The 20,947-nt window shown below is 59.5% G+C and overlaps 1 protein-coding gene across 5 annotated transcripts; it reads right to left on the reverse strand.

The window, feature by feature from the left end:
* Window positions 1–26: 26 nt before the first annotated feature.
* ST3GAL4 (ST3 beta-galactoside alpha-2,3-sialyltransferase 4) lies at window positions 27–18,749 on the reverse strand. 5 transcript variants are annotated; one of them, XM_063355432.1, is made up of 12 exons: window positions 18,463–18,749; window positions 12,257–12,326; window positions 4,710–4,788; window positions 4,253–4,334; window positions 3,620–3,700; window positions 3,419–3,516; window positions 3,031–3,091; window positions 2,690–2,785; window positions 2,409–2,598; window positions 2,164–2,307; window positions 1,927–2,070; window positions 27–1,479 (listed from the first exon to the last, which is right to left on the reverse strand). In XM_063355432.1, exons 1-12 carry the CDS (start codon window positions 18,483–18,485, stop codon window positions 1,393–1,395), a joined length of 1,155 nt encoding a protein of 384 aa, XP_063211502.1. In that variant the 5' UTR covers window positions 18,486–18,749; the 3' UTR covers window positions 27–1,392. The 5 variants fall into 5 exon arrangements, with proteins under 5 accessions (XP_063211502.1, XP_063211501.1, XP_063211499.1 ...); XM_063355431.1 differs by lacking the exon at window positions 18,463–18,749 and adding an exon at window positions 13,705–14,194; XM_063355429.1 differs by lacking the exon at window positions 18,463–18,749 and having other exon boundaries at window positions 12,257–12,619.
* Window positions 18,750–20,947: the final 2,198 nt, after the last annotated feature.

Below are 20,947 nucleotides of genomic sequence, written 5' to 3' on the forward strand. Positions count from 1 at the left end.
CGCGGTCAATACAAGAGGTGTTTCTCGTGGCACGCCTGGGCTGGTGGCCGTCCCGCCAGGACGCCGGCTCTCCCGGTGACACTTTGCCCCGGCGCGGACCGTGGCCTGGAGCTCCAGGGGGTCCCCGGGGTGGGCAGGCTGTGAGGGGAAGAGTCCCCACCTTGGGGATGTGGGGGCAGCGGGTGCCCGGTGGCAGAGGGAAACTGAGGCACGGGGCAGCTGGGGGCCCGCAACCCCCACCGCAGGAGCCAGGAGATGGGGCGTCACGCCGGGGACACAGCAGGTAAGGGCCATCTGCGGGGACATGGGGACACGTGGGCACAGGGACATGGGCTGAGGACGCAGGGGAGTAGGGACACCTGGGGACAGGGGCACCAGCTCCATGTGGGGACATGGGGGCGCGGGGACACAGAGGGGTGGCAGCACCCAGCCAGCTCAGCCTCACCAGGACCTTTATTGGGTGCCAGCAGGACCCCCCCCCACCCCATCCACGGGTCCCAGGGGCACCCCCAGCCCCACAGGGGACCCTGTGCCGGGGGGGAGACGGCGCCGCTCACCCCTCCTCGGTGGGGGGGGACACCCACAAACCCCCATCCCCCTGCAGCCCAGCACCCCACCGGCCCCCCCCACCCGAGGCCACTCGTCCCCAACACTGGCGGCACGCGGGCTCCAGGGAAGGCTCCACCATAAATAAGCATTTAAATTAATTAAATTAAACCACACCACCACCACCACCACCACCACCCCCCCCACGAAGGGCCCTGAGGCCAAGCACCCCGGGGTGTCCCCCCGGCTCGGAGGCGGGGGACGGGGGGGACAAGCCCCCAACGCCAGCGCTAAGGCACGGGAGAGGGCTGCTGCATAAAAAGAAAGTAAAAAAAAAAAAGGGGGGGGCAAAATTAAATATTGTGGGGGAACCAGGGCAAGGAGGAGGTGACATGGGCCCCCAAAGGCTCCTGCTCCCTGGGGGGGGTCCCGGGAACCCCCAGATCAGCCCCTCGGATGGGGCCCTCGTCCGAATAAGAGGGAATTAATGGGAAGAGAAAACCCAGGGTGAGGGCTCCTGCCCCCACCTTGCACCCCCCAGGCCCGCTGGGAGGGAGGACCCCCCACCCCAAAAGGCCCCTCCAGGTCCTCGGTAGCTTCAGTGCGTCGGTAGGAAAAGGCGGGGGCCGCGCTGCCCGGCCACGGCCCCGTGGGGCTCCCTGCGCCCCCCAGTCCCCAGGGGACCCGCGGTCCAGCGCGGCCCCCCCAGCCCCAGCCCCGCTCGCTCCAAGAGTCCCGGGGCCAGGCGGCGACGAGGACGCTCTGCCCTCGCCCGGCTGGGGCCGAGCCTGCGCGGTGTCCCCCCTCTAGGGCGGGGGACGCTCTCCCTGCGCAGCCCCGGTGCCCTCAGAAGTAGGTGAGGTTCTTGACGAGACCCAGCTCCAGCATCCGCTTGATGGCCACCGCCTCGTGAGAGACGTTGTGCTCCGACGCCTGCGGGATGAGGAGGAGGGGGTGACACTAGAGCCTGGCCGGAGGGTGCCACGCGTTCTCCTTCTGCTCCCTCCCAACCCTCCACCTCGTCCACCCCACCACCATTGAGGTGACCCTACCTGAAGTGAGGACCCCCCCCAAAAGAAGGGACAAGACCCTGCCCAAGTGGGGCCAACCCCATCTGCTCACACATAAACCAGAGACAACCCTCCACCATGACTACAGAGATGTGGGGCTACAGGGAGAAGTTGGCTGATGACTACCCAAAGGCACACCTCAACGCCCATCATGGAAGGGGAGCAGGGCGCACCCATGGGGAGAGCCTCCCACACTGCTCAACATCACGCAAGGGAGCGGGGCGTTGCTCTCCTCTCTCCGGGCCTGCGATCCCCCATCCCAGGCAAAAAATTGGAGGTAGCATGGACAAAAAGCGGGGTAGGTACTTACCGCCATGGACTTGAGCGTGATCTGCTCGTAGTAGTGAATGGTCTGCTTCTTGTTGGCCGAATTGGGGTAGCCGAAGCCCGCGATGTGCACCAGGTCACAGAAGTGTAGCGCCAAGGTGATGGCCAACAACCCCGTGGTGGGCTTCTGGACAGGGAGGAGAAGACATGCGAAGAGCCATGGGCATCCAGCGAACTGCACAGGGACAGCCAGGGTGACCAGCAAGGTGCCACCCCTTACCTGTTTGATCTTCCGTGGTTGCTTCATGGGAAGGTTGAGCAGTTTAGCGGCAGTTACTTCCATGTAATAAGGGTTGAGGATGCGCACTCGCTCGGGGTCGGCGTCCCAGATCAATGGGGGCTGTTTCCAAAACCCTTTCCGAACCTACAAGAGGATGGAGATGTCCAGTGGTGTCCCCATTAGAGAGGTAGGTCCCCAGGGTGGGCGTAGGATGAAGGTTGGACCTGGTTCCCCACCACACTTACCCTCTTCTTGTCATTGAGGATGGCCTCCATCCACTGGAAGTCCATGGGCTTGAAGGGCACCAGCACCAGCAACGTGTCGGGGTTGTTCTCCGTCCTGGGGTTGAAGTGGGCCGACTCCGGGTAGAAGAGGCGCATGGTGGTCTTGGAGCCCACGTCCTGCTCATAACCGTGGACCGGGGCGTTGTTCAACCTTGGGAGGGACATGGGGACATCACAGGCATCAACCCCACATGCAGGTGCCACCAGTGAGGGATCAGTGGGATGCACCCAGTGGGACGTACCTGATGACAACGTCATACGTGTCGATGGTCTCCCCCATGGAGCTGTTGCGGAGCCGGTGGCCGTTGCCCACCACCGCGCACCTCCGGCACTTCAGGCTGCGAGAGAAGAGCCCTGTCTCAACCAGACCTGCCCTAAACCAAGGGGGGGTTCACCCCCAAGGGGGGTTTGAACCCCACGTTGTCCACCCTACAAAGCTTCCCATGCTCCATCCACCGTCCCCACGTCGCACAGGTTCATTCTGCCAAACGCGGGGCCCACAACGTGCCAATTTCCAGCCCTCCCCAAGGGAACCACAATGAAGACAAAGACAGAAACGCCCCCAAATCCACCCCGGTGTTACCTCTGGATGTTCTCGGGCAGGGAATAGTGGGTGATCGACAGCAAGCGCAGGAGGACGTCTTCTGCAGAGCAAGGGCGAGGAGAAGGTGAGGAAGGCAGCTCCTGGGTGCTGCCCCCTCCCTGCCAGATCTCCTGCCCCTAATCCCAGCTCCCGGCACATCAGCCTTGCCTGGGGCCCACCCTAATCCCTTCGTAGGGACCACCCGCACCCAGGGCAAGTAGACACGTGCCGCGAAAGCTAACGATCGGGTAAAGAACTTGCTAAGGAGGGAAAAAACCACCACCCTGCAGATGGGTTTAATAAGAGGGAAGCAGAAACCCCCGGGGACCGGCAGCAGGACGGACACACGGACGGACGGAAACCCACAGTGAGCGCTGCCGAGGCTTACCGCTTCCTTTCGTGCCGTAGGGCAGCTCGTAGAGCGACGGCGTCTTCTCCCAAAAATAGTCCTTCAGCTGCAGGAAGAGCGGCTGGTCCCTCGAGTAGCTGCCGAGGAGCAAAGGGCCGGTGAGCGCAGGATGGAGGGATGGCACCCTGGGGGGGTCCCGGCTCTGTGTCCCCCCTCCTTGCTCCCAACCCCGATACTCACTTCCCGATGAGCTGCGCCGCTTTCTTTTCCACCTCCCCGAGGGGACACATCGTCTTGTTTTCTTGCACGGGGAAATAAAAGCTGCGCGGGGAAAAGGTTTTTAAAAAAAAAAAAAATGATGCCTGCTCCTCTGCATCCATCCCCCTCCCGGCAAAGGGTGCTCCGGCGTCACCGCAGTGGGATTCAAGCCGTGCCGGCAGCGCCGGGGAATATCGCCGGCCAGATTGAAGGTCAGCTCTGCTTTGGGTATTTATCTGCTGGGCTTGCAGCCTTGCATCAGAAGAGGTCTCTCTCGCCCCGCGCATAGACCACGCGCTCTCCGCTTTCCCCGTCTCCATCAGCGGCGCCGGGATTGGGATGAGAGCGGGGTTTTCCCTATCTCCCGGGCTCAGAAAAACCCCAGCATTTGCCAAAAAAACCCCGCAGGGCCCGACCGCCAACACAGGCCAGGGACGGGGGGAAACCTCGCACCGCGTCCCCCCCTCCTCCAGCAGCAGCCGAGGATGCTGCCACCTCCCTGGTCCCCAGGATCCAGCCAGACGATGCTCCAGCATCCCTGGGTGGGAGGATGCCGCCTCCCGCGAGCGAAGGAAAGGGCAGGAGGTCCTCGAAACTTGAATAAAAGCCACTCACAGCTGTATGTACCTGTCTTCCCGGTAGATCGAGTACCAAACCATCACCAGAAACAGCGCCAGCACCCCGAGTATCTTCCCTCCTGCGTGCCCAGAGAGCCGGGGGGAAAGAAAAACACCGTCAGGCTGGTCAGACACCGGGGACCTGCACCCCTGGGGATGTACTGGCAGATCCAGGATTGCGGAGCCGTCCCTGGCAAAGGCTCTCCCCAGAGAGCAGCGGGGACCTGGCTGGCACCGTCCCCCCGAGAGGATCGGCTCCGAGATGGAGGCGGGTGGGTTTTTCCCGGGTCCAAAAGCCGTCCCCACCATGGCTTCACCCGTGATGCTCCAACACTCCATCACCCGCCTGGAGCCGCAGCAAAGCGGCATCCTACCCCCAAGAGCCAAATTTCCAAAAGCCGATCCCCCAGGACAGCCTGGAGAGAGGGAGACAGGACCTTCCCCGTGGGACTTACGAGACTTGTTGATCATTTTTATCAGCAGAAGAGGCATCAGGCGAGGGCGGGAGCTCTCATCGCGGCTGCCGCCGGTCACCTGCAGCGGGAAAATGAGGGAAAGGTCAAAACCCATCGGAGCCACCCCCAAAAGTCCTGTCCCAGAGGCATCACCCCCAACTTGCCCCATCCACACCTGCAGGCGGGCGGGTGCGAGGGCTCCCCAGGGGATTTATTTCCATTTCAGTTCACATTTCTCTGCCCCGCAGCTGCCAAAGGCTGGATTTACACAGGGTTTATAAAAGCCGGGCAAGCGGCCGCAGTTCCCGAGGACCCTCAGCCGTGCAGGTTAAACCCCGAAATTCCAAAGGAAAAAAAAAAAAATGAAAGAGGAAAAAGCAAGCCCCCAGTGGGTTTTCAACACATAAACCCCAAAATCGATGCCCGTGGCGATGAGCCACCGCAGGTCCACCAGCCACCGCAGGTCTGACGCCAGATGTGCCACCACCGCCACCGAGCCAGGCAGGAAGGGCTGGAGCAGCCGAGCGGGATCGAAGCCAAACGGCATCGCATACTTGGGGAACCTTCAACGCCTTCGATTCAACCATCCCGGCCGGGGGAAAGGGGGGAGCCGCGAATTTAACGCCTGCCCGAACACCGGCTGGGGAAGCGGGACGACTTTTTTCTTCCTCCAAAACCTCTCGCTCCTGGAAGAAGGCAGCAAAGAGCCGGGGTCGGAGCCACCCCGGGACCAGCTCAACCCCGTCCCGTCGTGACACGGCAAGGACGGAAAAGCAACTTACCGGGTGGGAGCAGTTTTAGGGTACCCGGGATGCTCCCCGAGGATGAATCCTGCTCTAAGCCCGGCTCAGCGCTGCCTTTGGCTTTGCCACCCCGTCACCGAGCTGCTCCCCGCTCCGGCCCTGCCACGTCTGGCAGGAGGAGGAGAGGACGAGGAGTTGTTAAACCCCAGCCAAGAGGAAAGAAAGGTGCAATGCCCGGGTTGGGCGATGGAAATCCTCGAGGGATTAGTTATGTTGTTGGGTGGAAAGCAAGGTGGGGGTCACCCATCTCAACACCTCACCCTGACTAACAAAGCGCCGTTAATCAACCCGGAACCTGCCGTGGCCACGTCCTCACCCAGTCAAGAATAAGTCAAGAGCAGCAGCTTTTGGGCCAAAAATCATAGAATGGTTGGGGTTGGAAGGGACCTTAAAGCCCATCCAGTGCCACTCCCTGCCCCGGGCAGGGACACATCCCACCAGCCCAAGTTGCTCCAAGCCCCATCAAGTAATACAACCCCACAAATATATCAAAAAACAGGAGAAACGGGACCAAAGATGGTCCCGCAAGAGCCAGGCTCTTCCCTTCCTCATCACCGGTTCCTGAAATCACAAGGGCAGGAAGGGGCAATTAATTAAAAAGGGCAGGAAAGGCAATTAAAAGGGAATTAAGGACGATTAAACCCTGCTAGAAGCAACGGGACGGGATGTGGAGCAACGAAAACTCTGTGCGTTTGACAGCAAAGCAGAGGGACGGAGGGGTGAGGGGGTACCCTGGGAAAGCACCCGTCTCCCCCTGAACCACTTGTCCTCCGTAAAACACAGATATCAAACCCCCTCCCGGCGAATCGTGTCTGGGTACGGCCCCGCCATCACCCGGCAATCCCAGGAAGGGGAAGCAAAAGCCCCCCCCCCGGCCCCATTTTACACCCTGGCTCTCATCCCGCTTTGGTATTTCTGGGTCTGGGAGTCCCTCCTGGCTTGGGAAGGAAAGGGAAGATTAAACCCAACAATTGCACCTTCAAGGGTGAGAGCAAGCAGGGATGAGGAGCTCAGGGCGGGGGGTCTCGCCCCTTTATACGTCACATTTGCCTGAAAAAAAAAAAAAAAAACAAAATAAAATTCGGGGAAAGCAGAAAGCAGCTTGTGTTTTCCTGGGGGCTTTTTTCCTGGCAAAACTGGCCACAAAGGTCCCCGAGGAGGAATCCGCCGCCACAACCGGAGGCTGGCGATGCTCCTCGGGGGCCTGAGAGCCCCCATTCACCCAGGGCTGGGGTGCTGCCGGGCATCGGGACCCAAATTTAGCACCAAATTCGCCCCCCACCTCTCTCCTTCGGTGCCAAATCATCCAGCTGAGCTTCCCACCGAGCGTGCTTCACCCCTCCCGCTGGCTACAGACACTGGGAAAATCCGCTTTCACCCCGGTGTTTGTATTTACATACCGGCTCTTTTTTTTTTTTTTTTTTTTTAAATATTTCTTTTTTTTTATTGAAGCCTTTATGATCTTTTCCCAGGCTTGTACGGACAAGGCTGGCCCTGATGCGAAAAACTTATCTAAGACAAACACTTAATAATCCCGGAGAAAAACGCACACTGTTTAGTGAAGCGGCTGGGGAATGCGGAGCAAAACAGAGCACACCCAGGCTGCCCCTGCACCGAGGCCAAGGCAGAGGTGCTTTTGGAACGAATTCAAGCTCCCCCCGGCCTTGTGCTACCAGATCCACAGCCCAAACCACGGTGGCTGCTTAAAGCAGGAAGGTCTGAACACCCCGAGCCGGCTCCCTCGTCCTCGTAGAGCTGGTGGAGGGAGCGACGCTAAAGGGTCCTGCTGGTCCCTGCAGCATCCCTGGTCCCCTGCAGCATCCTCATCCCACCACAGCATCCCTCATCACAGCATCCTCCCAGGTCCCCTAACCACAGCATCCCTCCCTGCAGCATCCTTGTCCCACCACAGCATCTCCCCCTGTAGCATCCTCCCCGGTCCCCCAACCACAGCATCCCTCCCTGCAGCATCCCTGTCCCACCACAGCATCCTCCCAGGTCCCCTAACCACAGCATCCCTCCCTGCAGCACCTCTGGTCCCCTGCAGCATCCCTGTCCCACCACAGCCTCCTCCCAGGTCCCCTAACCACAGCATCCCTCCCTGCAGCACCTCTGGTCCCCTGCAGCATCCCTGTCCCACCACAGCATCCTCCCAGGTCCCCTAACCACAGCATCCCTCCCTGCAGCATCCTCCCCAGTCCCCCAAACGACAGCATCCCTCCCCGCAGCGCCCCTGGTCCCCCGCAGCATCCTCAGACCCTGCAGCATCCCTGTCCCACCACAGCATCCCTCATCACAGCATCCTCCTCGGTCCCCTAACCACAGCATCCCTCCCTGTAGCATCCCTGGTCCCCCACAGCATCCCTGGTCCCACCACAGCATCCCCCACTACAGCATCATCCCTGGTCCCCTAACCACAGCGTCCCTGGTCCCTCACAGCATCCTTGTCCCACCACAACATCCCCCTGGTCCCCCCGCCCAGAGCAGCATCCCCTCGTCACAGCATCCTCCTCAGTCCCCTAACCACAGCATCCCTCCCTATAACACCTCTGGTCCCCCACAGCATCCCTGTCCCACCACAGCATCCCCCACTACGGCATCCTCCCTGGTCCCCTAACCACAGCGTCCCTGGTCCCCCACAGCATCCTCAGACCCCACAGCATCCTTGTCCCACCACAACATCCCCCTGCTCCCCCCGCCCAGAGCAGCATCCCCTCATCACAGCATCCTCCTCGGTCCCCTAACCACAGCATCCCTCCCTGCAGCATCCCTGGTCCCCCACAGCATCCCTGTCCCACCACAGCATCCCTCATCACAGCACCCTCCTCGGTCCCCCAGCCACAGCATCCCTCCCCGCGGGATGCCCCCGGTCCCCCCCCCACCTCGGCATCCCCATCAGGCGAGGCGAAATTCGGTGCTGGCCCCTCTCCTGGAAGGGACGCAGGCGCTCCTCGACCACCGTTCCCGTGGGTTCAGTCCGGGGCATCGCCTCGCCCGCCAAGCCCCGGAGCTGGGGGGAAAGTCCCAGGTGGATTCGGCTCCCCACCTTTGGAAGAAGCACCCGAAAAAAGCTCCTCTCTTTGATGTGTGAGCAAAGCGCCTCCAAAGCGCCCCCGGGCTGAATATTATCGCTGCATAAATTACTTAAAAGCCCCACCACCGCCCCATCTTCGCAGCCAGGTCTCCCCTTCCCCAGCCTGGCGTTACGGGAAAGCCCCATCCCCGGGATGCTCTGAAGCTCCTCACCAAGTTTCCCCATCTCCCTCAGATCCGGAGCAGGTTTTGCCTCCCAATTTCACCACGTCCCAGGCAAAAAACCCCGGGAGATGGCAGCAACAACCACAGGGACCGACCCTCCTGCTGCACGGGTGGCCTTGGAGGAGTTCGCCCCTCTATCTCCATCCACCCGGATCTCCCCGCCATGGCCTCGATGGGTCCGGCATCTCCCAGTTTAAGTCACGTTAATCCACAAAGCGGTGGTGGACACCGGCCAAGCTGCTCCCATCCCACGTTTGGGTAAAAAAAAAAAAAAAACAACAAAAAAACCCACCCAAACAAAAAACATTCAAAGCCATGGAGCAAGTGCAAAGGTGATGGGTGACCATAAATCCCACCATCTCCTCCAAGCGCAGGCTGACGGCGATCCCAGCCATCCGACAAAGCATCCACGGACCGTCAGGCCACGCAGCACAAGTTCTTGGTACTTCTGTGTTTCCATGGTAACCCGTGGATTAGGAAAACGAAGCACGACATGAGGTGAGGACACCTCTCCCGTGCTGCCACCATCCCATCCCATCCAGCCATCTGCTGCCCGATCCGGTCCAGCTTCCCCGGGCGGGAAGGACGCTTGCCAGAGAATGAGCATCTCCAATGGTTCACCCAAAAAAAACCCCAAAAAAACGCATTTATTTTTAACTGGAGCAGAGCTGGATTTGAAGGGATCCTGCCCGAGGAAGGGACGCACCAGCGAATCCCTCGGGATTCACTCCCAGCAGTGGGAACCGAAGGGAGACATGAGGACAAGAACCAGAATTGACCCCCGAGGAAGCCGTTTACAGCCCCGGGATCTTCCAAGCCCCCATCCCCCAGGTTTTCTCCACGCGGTAGGGCTGGGATTGCCGGAGGAGCCTGGCAGATGCCGGCTTACCCCCCGCGCCGGCTCAGCCGCATCCTGCCTCGGCAAAACCATCGCATGCCGGAGCCTGAACACAACGTGGGAGGCACAACGGGGGTGATCCTCCGGGGAAAGGATCCGGCCAACTCCAGGCACTGCCTGGGCTTGGCAGAGCATCAAAGGGACCCAAATCCTCAGCCTGCCGTCCCAAAGCTTCCCCGCCCCGGCTGCTGCGAGCTCCAGGTGCTTGGGCATTCTTTTTTCCAAGCTGGGAAGGAAAAGGAGATCCGCGGCGGGGAGTGAAAACCTCGTGGGATTGCAAACAACCGCCGTGGCCAGCCCAAAAGGCGGCAGGCTCTGGATCTGAGCCTCCTCCAAGGGATGCCGTGGTGGGATGGGGACGCTGCGGAGGGGAGCAGGGATGCTAGGGAGGACCGGGGATGCTGCAGGGGGGACCGGGGATGCTAGGGAGGACCGGGGATGCTGCAGGGGGGACCGGGGATGCTGCAGGGGGGACCGGGGATGCTGCAGGGGGGACCGGGGATGCTGCAGGGGGGACCGGGGATGCTGTGAAGGGGACCGGGGATGCTAGGGAGGACAAGGGATGCTGCGAAGGGGGGACCGGGGATGCCGCGGGTGCGGGCAGGGCTGCCCGCAGTAGCCAGAGAGCGACAGGGCAGAGCACCTGCAAGAGCACGACCCGCAAGCGCAGCAGCGGGGGGATGCAGGAGGTCATTCGGCCGCGGCGCTGCACAAATCAATCCTGTTCGACGTCGGCCATCACCCCATGGAGGACAGAGCGCCAGCCCATACCCACATTCATCCTACTTGAAGAGCCCTGCGAGTCATTTCAAAGGAATTTTAATTGCCTGTTAACAAGAGAGGTAGCGCTGTTCCCTTAGCCCGTGGTATCCTGGGCATACGATAAACCCGGCCAAAGATTTATGATAGGAGTTAAAAAAAAAAAAAAAAAAAAAAAAAAAAAAAAAAAAAACCACCCTCATCGGCATGTGAGCCTTAACAAAACATTTACGAGGGTGCAATTTTAGAGGCAGCAACGGCAAATAAGCTCAGGTAGGACAAGTATTTCCACAGCGGCACGTCCCCACCATAAATCCGGGCTGCTCCCCCCTTTTCCAGTGGCACTGCTGGTTTTCACCTGCTGGGGAGGCGAAAGGCAACTCGGGCCGGCACTGCCGCCGTCCTCTCCTCTCCCACTAGGTTTTTTTTTTTTTTGTAAACCTTGCGACAGGAAAAACACAGGGATGGGACCCAAATCCCTTCCTATGGCCCCGAAACGCCGGCTGCATGGGTTATACCCGCGCGTCCCGTGCCTTCGAAGGAGCTCCAGGGCTCCTCCTTGGTGTGTCAGGCTACGTTATTATAGGTTATATATTATTATTTACATGACGGTAAGCTTAATCACCCTCTTCCGATTTCAAAAAATAAAATAAAGACCCTTTTCTTGCCGGATGCGGCTCACTACAACCCAGAGGTTATTAGCCAAGCCGCCGGAGGAGAGCTGTGCCACCCATGGCGGGGGGACAACCCCACACTCAGGAGAGGAGGGTGGGCACCCACCGGTGACGATTTTATATTTCAGGGCATTTCAGCGCCGAGCCCCCAGCATCGATGCGGCCGCCCCCTCCCGGTCCCCATTTGCCGCCACTGTCACCTCGTTGCCGTGTTTACTCGCCGGCGTCTCCATCCGCCGGGGAGCGCCCAGGGATGCGGGCGGCACCGGCGAGAGCGGCTTTGACAACGGCGGCTTCGCAGCCACGCTTCGGTCTAACCCCCCCACCCCGAAAAAAAAACCAAAAAAGCAGCAGGAAGGGGAAGGAAGCGAGACGGGGGTGCAGGCGGGGGCGAAGGCTGCCTCGTCCCGCTGCCTGCTCCCCCCGGGAGCCGCAGGCACCCGCTCCCTTAGCGCCGGGATGCAAACGGTCCAGGGAGGTAAAAAACCCAACCCCTGCGGATGCTCCGGCCCATCTCCAACCCAAACTCGAGCAACGCCCAGATTCAACCCCAGCTCTCCAGGGGAAAAGGGGTGGGAAATAACGGGATGTCGAGCCCCCCAGAGCCACGTTATCCCTACAGGCAGCTACCGTCCTGGGTGGCTTTTAACTCCGAGGGTCCCCCCCCTTTTGGGGTCTCCAAAGCCGCCCACCCAGGCGCCGTCCCCTTTGCAAGCGCCACCTTAAACCCCCCCCCCGGCTCCCTGCTGCGGCAGGCTGGCGGTTTCCCCACCGTTTCCTCCACGCCTCCTGTTTTGCATCGGTGAAGAGGCTGGTTTTGGGGCGCCCCGGGGTGACCCCACCTTTGAGCTCAAGTCCTCCGGCCCGAAACCTCCGGGGTGAAGGAACCGGGGGGGTTTAACCCTCCGCCGGCACGCTTGCGCATCTCCCCTGCTCTTTTCTCCCCCGTTAACAGCCGTGGAGAAAAACACCCAGAAAACAACCCGTTCCGTCACTTTGCACCTCCAGCGTCTCCTCGATGCTCCGTGAACCCCAGATCAGCCACGCTGGGAGGAGGATGCTGGTCTCGGGGAGAGCTTTTCCAGCATCCCCGGCAGCGGGAGAGGCCGAAGCCAGTTCCTACCGATAAGCTGACAAGCGGTCACGGCTACTTACGGTCCGTCCTCTTGGTCCAGGCAGAGCAGGCAGGAGCTCGGCGGGATCTACGAGGCCATCCTCTCTTCCCCTGGCAATGGGAAAAGGCAGAACATCCTTAGGGCTACGGCAACACGCACCGGCGGCGCGGCAAGGGATGCTCGGCTTGGCAGCATCCTTCGGAGGATCCCGTGGATCCCTACGGATGCCCAGCCGGGGCAGGTCGGAGGGCGGATGAGGAACCAGCCCCAGGGGACGGGCAGAGGCGTCCCAGCCAGCCATCACGTGCCGCAGAGGACGTCCCTGCGCTCTCTGCGAAGCCACCCACCTCCTCCGGCACCGGCAGCGCCCGGGGCTGGGCTTCCAGCTGCTTTTAAGGAGGAGGCGCAGACCTCGCCGCCCGTTTCCCCAACACCCCTTGGCCTTTCCCACCGAAATCCCCTTCCGTCACCCACTGGGATTTTTTTCGGAAGCGGGTGATGCCCTTTCCCAGGGAGAGGGGGAACACGGCCCTGCTCTCCTGCCTTCCCGCGCGGAGGACGCTCCTTCATCCCACACCTCCAGCATCTTTTCCTCCCCCCGCCAAAAAAACACTTTCCAAATTACAAATCCTCACCCGGCGCTGCGATATCCTTACGATCCGGGGAAGGAAAAGCCCTGCCGAGGAGCTGCTAGGCGTAGAAATGCTTCCGCCATGCTGCCTCTCAAAGAAAAGCCTCCCTGGAAGGCCAGCTGCTCAGCATCTAGCTTAATTACCCCAGCTAACGAGCAGCAAGGTGGGAAAAGGAGCTAGCCGGGTGAAGTGAGCCCATTGCTATCCCAGTTAGCAGCTGGGAGCCGGCTTTCCCTCTTCCCTCCCTGCCGGGAGTCACCGTTCTCCCCCAAAAAGAAAAGAAAACCACGCGAGGAACGATCTCAGCCCCGTTCGGCGCAAGGAAGGGCCCCGCGGATGGGGAAGGGTGGCCTGGACGGGACCGGCAAGGCGCTCTCTGCGGCCGGTGCTCGAGCCCTGGCGGAGAAGATGCTTCCTGAGGGGGGAAACACCGAAGGGCAGGAGGTTTCCTCACCTCTCTCCACCCCTTCCAGCCGGGAAAAGCGAAGGCAAAGAGACGCTGGGGGCCAACAAGCCGGCGCAAGCCTTCCCTGAGGCGTACGTCCCCACGCAAGGGACGGGGAAGGAGACCACCGAGCATCTCCGAGACGCCTTCTCCTCTCGCCGAGGCTGGGTGCTTCTCCCCTGGGACCAGGCTTTCCACGGGGAGGACGAGGGACGGCTCCATCCCGGCGCCGCATCTTCCCTCTCCGGCCAAAGCAGCTCCTGCTTTCTCCCGCCTCCGCCATTTACCGGGGGGAGCGATTCAACCAGAGGGCTCGGGGCACACCGACAGCCGAACCAGACACGCTTGGGGCCGCTTTGCAAGGGCCCCCACCCCACAAAAAAAAAAAAAAAAAAAAAAAATAAAATTCACCTTTCTGCACCAGGATCTTTCCAGCCGCCCCGAATCCACCGGAGCATGCCACACGGCTGCCGACAAGGAGCCTTTTGATTTAGAGCCATGAATTATAGGATCCGCTAACGAGGTTAAACTCTCCCCGGGGAGCTCCTGCGAAAGCGGTTCAAGACACGGCGTCAGCCCGTGTGGAGGATGAGGATGAGGATGCCGAGAGCTGCCGGGGGGTGGGCAAGGGGATGCCTCCTTCCCCACGGCATCCTCCCAGCGGGATGCTGCAGCCCGGCATCAGCAGGAGACTTCGATCCCTTACAGCACGCGGGCCCCCGTCGGGGAGGATCCCAGGTTTTGCCCGGAGCTGGTCTTTCCAGCTCGACCGGAAGAGCTGGGAGCCGGGATCGCTGCCGACGGCCTCCCCAGGATCATTTTCCAGCCTCCCCAGCGGTTCCCAACACCATCAGCCGACGCAATCGGCCGTTCCCAGCCCAAGGTCCAGAAAAAAAAAAAACATCGCGGTCCCGGTGTCCGTCTCCACCGCTCGCCGCCGGCGGCTCAACCCAGCTGGCAGCTGATCCCAGCAGGAAATGAACGTCCCGTATCCCAGAGCCCTTAAAAAAAACCCCTGAAACGAGAGGAATTTTGCTCCTTTTCCTCCCCGAGCTCCCGGCTACGCCTCCTGCCTCGGTTTCCCCCTCCCGCATTTAAATTTCCAATTTTGAGGGGGAGGGGGCAAAAGGCACCACCTTGTGCTCGCTCCCCGATGTCTCCCCTCCGGAATGCTCATGGCTTCGGGCGGAAGAATAACAAAAAAAAAACCCCAAAAACCCAAAGGCCGCATCCCTGCCCCTGTTAAGGATTAAAGCCAGCCGGGGTCAGCCCTTCGAGGGGCTCGGCCCCGCTGCGGGAGCATCCCGGCGGGCACCGGCGTTTTCGGGACTTGCACCGGCGGGAGGGGACAGGCATCGAGCAGGGACGAGCTGCCGAATCCCTCCCCACGGAGGACCGGACACCCCAAACACACACACACCCCCCGGGGGCTGTTAAAAAAGAGGAGCTGGGAGATGGAGACGGCGTTTCTCCTCCTGCCACCAGCCAGACCTGAAGCAAGGCAGCCGTCCGTCCGTCCGTCCGTCGGCGCTCCATCGCCGGCGCCGCTTTCCCTCGGTTAAAATTACCTCCCGAGGGGGGAGAGAGCAAAAAGCGGGCTGGGAGGGGAATAAAATCCAGGTGAGCTCATCCTCCTCCTCCTCCTCCTCCTCTGCTGGAGAAAACCGTCTCTACTTGGCACGAGCGAGGCGTTTCCAAACCCGGCGCATCCCTCACGTCACCCCGATCGCTATCGCTCCGGGACCAGGAGCTTATTCATTCGGCAGGTATTAAGCCGGAGATAATCCAGCCGCTTCCCGACTGTCCTTTGGCCCAGCCAAAGGTGTCATTCCGGCGTGGGATGCGATTTTTTGGGGTTGTTTTTTTTTTTTTTTTTTTTGGGTAGAGGTTTCCCTGCCGATCCTCCCTCAGCCCAGCATCCCGGCGGATGCTGCGGGGCCAGGAGAGCGCGGAAGAGCCGCCACCGGCAGAACCTTCCTCCTCCTCCCCCCCACCCCGGGTTTTTTTTTATCCGATTGATAATTTGTTAAATCATTTTATCAAAAAAAAAAAAAAAAAAAATCATGTAATACACCTATTTCTATTAAATCCCTGCGAACGGGAGGGAAAAGCAAAGCTCTCCAGCCGAGCCGGATTATCCGAAGCAGCGACCGGCCTAAAAATAAACGACTGTTATTTAAGGACAAGCCTCCCATAGTCAATCCCTCCCCCCCACCAAAAAAAATTAAAAAAATAAAAAAAAGAAGAAATCAACCCAGAAATCACCCCTGTTTCCAAGCTGGGGTGGTTAGCATCACCCATAAGGAAAAAAAAAAAAAAAAAAAAGCCTATTTTGGGTTTATTTCTCCAAGAAAATCCGTGCTTCCGAGAGAAGAGCATCCCCGGGCCGAAAGCCGCCGGTTTGCGCGTTTAGGCGAGCCGGGCAAATAAATAATTAAGATTTTAAAGGTGCGTTTGCGTAATACAGATAATCCGGCAATTTAACTTGTAAACGAGGTCGGAACTAAGCGGGCGACTTCGTTAATTAAGCGGCGGAGGGGCCTGGGAACCCCCCCCAGCTCCGTGGGGAACGCTGAAGGATGCCCAAGCCGGATTTGCCGGGGGGATGCCGGGGGTTCGGCGGCGTCGGGGGGGGGGTGGGGGGGGGGTTTACGCTCCCCTCACCTTAACGCGGGGCCACCAAACCCTGCTGTCCCCCCCATTATTTTTATCGCAATAAGCCCCCCCGGCCGTCGGGAGCCGCCTGCACCCCCCTGCGCCCAGCCGGCACCCCAACGCCGCGGGGGCCGCCGTCCATTAAATAATTAATAATACTAATAATTAAAAAAAAAAAAAAGGCCAGAGGGGAAAAAGAGCCGGGGGGAATATTTTTGAGGATAAATTGCCTTTTTTTTTTTTTTTTCTTTTCTTTTCTTTTCTTTTTTTTTTTTTCCCGGTGGTCGCCGAAATAGTGCGCTCTGAAAGGCGGGCTCTCGGCTCCCCACCCCCCCACCCCCCCAAATACTGGGAGGGAGCAAACCTGCTGCTGCGCCCGTATGTGCGCGAACAGACGCTTCTTTGTGATTTTATTTTTTTTTTTAAATTCTTTTTTTTTTTTTCTTTCTTTCTTTTTTGCTATTTTTTCCTTCCGAAGCGGCGCTGGTGATCACCCAGGGATGGGGCCCTTTGGCGGGGTTCCTGCCCCCTTCCTTCTCCGCTTTAACCCCGGCAGCGTCGCGTTGAACCCCCCCAACAATTTAACACACACCCCCCCACACACACACGCTTCATTTTCGACCCCACCCCCCCTCTCTGTGGTTTTCCCCCCCTCTTTATTTCTCACTTTCCGCCCCATTTTTCCTCCATGACGCCCCAGCCCTCTGCTCCTTCCCCAACCCGAGCGGGTCCGGATCCGTCCTCCTGCCGTAAAATCCCACCCCACGAACCCCACGCCGGGGCAGGGGCGGGGGGGGGTTCGGCCAAATTTATCACCCGCCGTGGGGAGGCCGGGTTGGCAGCGCGCGTACGGCACCAGCAAAGCCCCAGCGCGGCGTCAAAGCATCCTCCGCTCTTGCTCGGCGTTTCCCTGCCTCAGTTTCCCCCCGTTTCGGGGCGCAGGGAAGCTCTGCCCCATCGGCAGCGCGGGCAGGGGGTGCAGCCGAGCCCCAAACTCCACCCTGGCTCACATATATATATATATTTTTTTTTTTTTTAAGAGGAAATTCAAAACAACCACCCTATGGAAGTGTCGCAACGGCTCAAAACCTGATGCAGGATCCGGCCCGGGGCTGCGGCTTGTGCAAGTTGCACCCTCTCGCCACCGGCATCAACGTTCTGGTTAGAAGAAAAAAAAAAAAAAAGAAATATAAATTGAGGCTCGGCTGAGTCAGTCCCGCCGGATATCGGGATGCCGAATCCGGCCGGGAAAACTTTGTGGAGGCTGCCGGCGAGCCAGGGCCGGGGGGAGGCGGGGGGGGGAGACATTTTGCGAAGGGAAGAGCCGAAGCGGGGAACGGCATCTGGAAGCGATCGGAGGCGAGGAGCCTCTCCCAGGCGCAGCGGGGAATTCCAACGGCGTGAGCTCAGGTTAAAGCCTCCTTCACAGACCCGGGATTTAAAAAAAAAAAAAAACAAAAAAAAAACAAAAAAAAAAAAAAACCAAAAAAATTCCCACCCAAAAAACCCCAAGCTACAGCATATATATTTTTAAACCTGCAAAGAGGAAGGAAAGGAAGCCGGCTCCCCGCTTAGTCCTACCTGGACGTGCCGTTGGGATCTAAGTTGATTCTGATTTGCACTTAAAACCCCCCCCCCCAAAAAAAAAAAAACAAAACCCAAAGAAGAGGAGAAACGTCTCCGTAGGTTTGTTGATATAATTTTGCAGGCGTGGTGTCGGGAGGAGAGTCCTCCTCCGGCGCTGCGCTGTTTGAAAGAGCCTTGGCTTCGCCCTACGACGCCCCCCCCCATCCCGGCACCCTCCATCCCTTGGGACCGCTGTATCCCACCTCCGAGCATCCCCGGCTGCATCCCGTCGTGGTCGGCGGGCGAGCGACGGCAGCTCGGCGAGCATCCCAGCATCCTCGGGATGGCACGGAAGAGCCGACGGAGGACGCCATCCCACCTCGGGTTGGAGCGGTCCTCCGCGAGGGAGGGTGGGGAGCAGCAGCACCCGTGGGTGGCCAAACCCACCCCCGTCGGACGCTGGTAGAGCACGTGCCGGGCCGGGATGGTGACCCCGGTCGTGCCGTGCCGCCCAAACCGGTGGCCAAGGCAAAGGCAACCCGCCGTGCCCTTTCGCAAGGCCGGCACGTAAATACCTATCCTTAAACCCAAAAATACCCGACCGGGCGTTAACACCCACATCGATATTATATAAATAACTCGCCTGTAATTAATGTAAACCACCTGCACGGCGGCTTAGGCGCTCAAGAAGTCCCAAGCATCCCGCCGAAGCGATGGCGGTAAACTACACCCCCCCCCCGGTAAACTACACCCCCCGTCTCTCTCTGCCCCAGGGCAATTCATCCCAGAGCAGGATCCACAAGGAAGACACAAAATCCGGCCCCGTCCGCCAGCGCCTACCAAATCCAGCTCCCCAAATTGCCCCAAACCCCCCCAAAATCGCGCGCTCGCCCTCATCCTTCCCACCTCCATCCCTCCCACCCACCTTCCCGGCGGCTCGGCCCTCACCATCCCGTGCCGATCCGGGGCATTGGCGATGCCGGCACCGCAGCTGGGAGGCCTGCGGCAGACGGCGAAACACATTCCGGAGAGGAGCCGCGCTCCCGAACCAACCCCAAACCGCTCCGAGCATCCGCCAGTCCGAAGCAAAACAGGGATGGAGGGGAACTCCTTCTCCGGTTTCGCCGTTCCCCGCCAGCCAAATCCCTTTCTCCTTCCTCCGAGGAAACTTTCCAGCCCAACCCCGGTCACATGCAAGGGGTCAGCAGCTGGAAACACAAGAGATTAGCAAGAATTGGACTTTTTTCTTTTTTCCTTTTTTTTTTTTTTTTTTTCCCCTCTTTTCCCTCCCGAGAAGACCCAGGATTTTCCTAGAAAAAGCTCAATAAACACAAGGATTGCAGCTGGAGGAGGGAGAAGCCGCCAGTGTCCGGGCGCGCGAAGGGGGAGCTTAAAAAGAAACGCCAAAAAAAAAAAAAAAAAAAAAAAGGAAAAAAAAAAAGAGAGAAGTGGCCGAAAGCGGCGTGAAAGCGTCAAACCGTTTCCTTTTCTCGCTGCGAAACCGAAAACCGCGCGTGCGAGCGTCCCCGACGGCGGCGGACGGGGACCACCAGCCCCATGGGGAGAGCGGGATGGCGTCCCCACGGGGACGGGGGCGACGCCGGGATGCAGGAGGAGGACGACGTCCCTGCTCCTTACCCGGCCTTTGGGCTGCGCCCAGAGAAACCGAGCGAAAAGGGGGAAAAAAGGAACTAAAATAAATGACGGTTTTAAAAAAAGCGGGATAGGAAAAGGTCTTGAGAACGAGACCCCCAGCCCCGACCAACTCCGAAAGGCTCAGGGCTAAAGCAACGGGACCAGAAGAAGCACCAGAACGTGCGGGATTTAGAGATATTCCCAAATAAAACGTTTTAATCAGTGGGATTCAACCTGAGAATCGCCGCCGGCCAAACCCCCCCCCCCAAAAACAGGTACGTGGGGGTGGCCTTGGGGCTGGCCTTGGCATTCCCGTGTCCCGCAGCCTGGCACCCACCTCCGGTGGCGGTTGCAAGCAGGGGGATGACGCAAAGCTGGAAAAATCCAGGCTTGGAGACGGAAGTATGGTTGTTCCGGGGTTTTAAATGGACTTAAAGGGACGTTTTCACTCCGTGGGTGGGTTTGAGCACCGTGGGTGGGCATCCAGGGGGATGCTCCGGTCACCGTCATAGAACCATCGAATCATTTAGGTTGGAAAAGACCCTTGGGATCGTCGAGTCCAACCGTCAACTCCATTCGACGAAGTTCTGCCTTACGCCAGGTCCTCTGAACGGGTCAAAATTTGCCCTCCGGAAGTCTGAGGTGGCGCTTTTACTAACCCCTCTCCTTGTTTCCCCGAGAATCAGAAATTCGGTCGTCTCGTGATCGCGGTGCCCTCGACGGCCACCAACCTTTACTTCCCCCACATAGTTCTTCCCTGGTCACGAGAAGCAGGTCCAGGAGGGCACCTTCCCCGGTCGGCTCACTTGCCAGCCGTGTGAGGAAGTTATCTCCCACACATTCCGGGAGCCTCCTGGATTCTTCCCTCTCGGCTGTGTTGTATCCCCAGCAGAGAGCCGGGAGGTTCAAGTCCCCCACAAGAACGACGACGGCAAGTGATGGCGAGATTTCCCCCAGCTGCTTCTAGAAAGCTTCGTCCTCCTCCCTGCTTTGGTCGGGAGGTCCGGAGCAGACTCCCACAGCGATGGCAGCTTCATCGGCCCTTAACCTCATCCAAACGCTCTCCACCCCGTCGTCGCTACACTCGATTTCCGAGCTCTCGTAGCATTCTCTAACACACGGGGCCGCCCCTCCGCCTCCCCTTTCCTGTCTGTCCCTCCTGAAGAGCTCGTAGCCGTCGGTTGTGGCACCCCGGTCGCGCGGGGCATCCCACCGCGTTGCCGTGATAGCCACCGTCTCGTAGTTTCCCTGGCGCGTCGTGGCTTCGAGCTCCCCGTTTGTTGCGCGTACCGCGCGCATTGCTGTAGACGCGCTTCAGGACGCGCCAGTGACTCCGGCACCTTTCTGTGAGGGGGGGGCCCCGTTTCCCACCAGACCCCTCTCGGGTGCTTCCGCGATTTCTAAACGTCTGTCCCTTCTCTCAAATGAAGAGGCAGAGTGAGAGTCCTCGCTCGTCAACCGTCCTTCAAGCCCTGGCGCGCCTCCCTTGGCTTTATTCCTGACGGGCCCAGTTGTCTCCTCTTCCCCCCTCACGTCTAGTTTAAAGCCCTGTCAAGGAGCCTTGCTAACTCCTGCCCCACGGTGAAGACACCCTCCTCGCAGATCTCCGTGGTGGGTATCGCTTAAAATTAACGTCGACAAACAGTTCCTCCTCGTATTTTGCGGAGCCCTTAGCCCTTATCCTCCTGGGATTCGGCGCCTTGCTGTGACCGTTGCTATTAAATCATTGCCCGGAGCTGGAGGAGCAAGCAGCCCTCTAACGATGCAGGTAATTAAGCACAGGGGTTAGGGAGAGTCC

This window comes from Chroicocephalus ridibundus, chromosome 18 (genome assembly GCF_963924245.1).
Source record: "Chroicocephalus ridibundus chromosome 18, bChrRid1.1, whole genome shotgun sequence".
In the NCBI taxonomy this organism is placed as follows: domain Eukaryota; kingdom Metazoa; phylum Chordata; class Aves; order Charadriiformes; family Laridae; genus Chroicocephalus; species Chroicocephalus ridibundus.

Bases quoted from the DNA above. Each gene is read 5' to 3' on its own strand.
- ST3GAL4 (XM_063355429.1), bottom strand. From the start codon at position 12,517: ATGGCTGGCTGGGACGCCTCTGCCCGTCCCCTGGGGCTGGTTCCTCAT. The intron at 4,335-4,709 runs GTAAGTCCCACG...CTGGGCACGCAG, and splicing joins AAAAATGATCAACAAGTCTC to GAGGGAAGATACTCGGGGTG. The intron at 2,599-2,689 runs GTACGTCCCACT...GTCCCTCCCAAG, and splicing joins ACGTATGACGTTGTCATCAG to GTTGAACAACGCCCCGGTCC.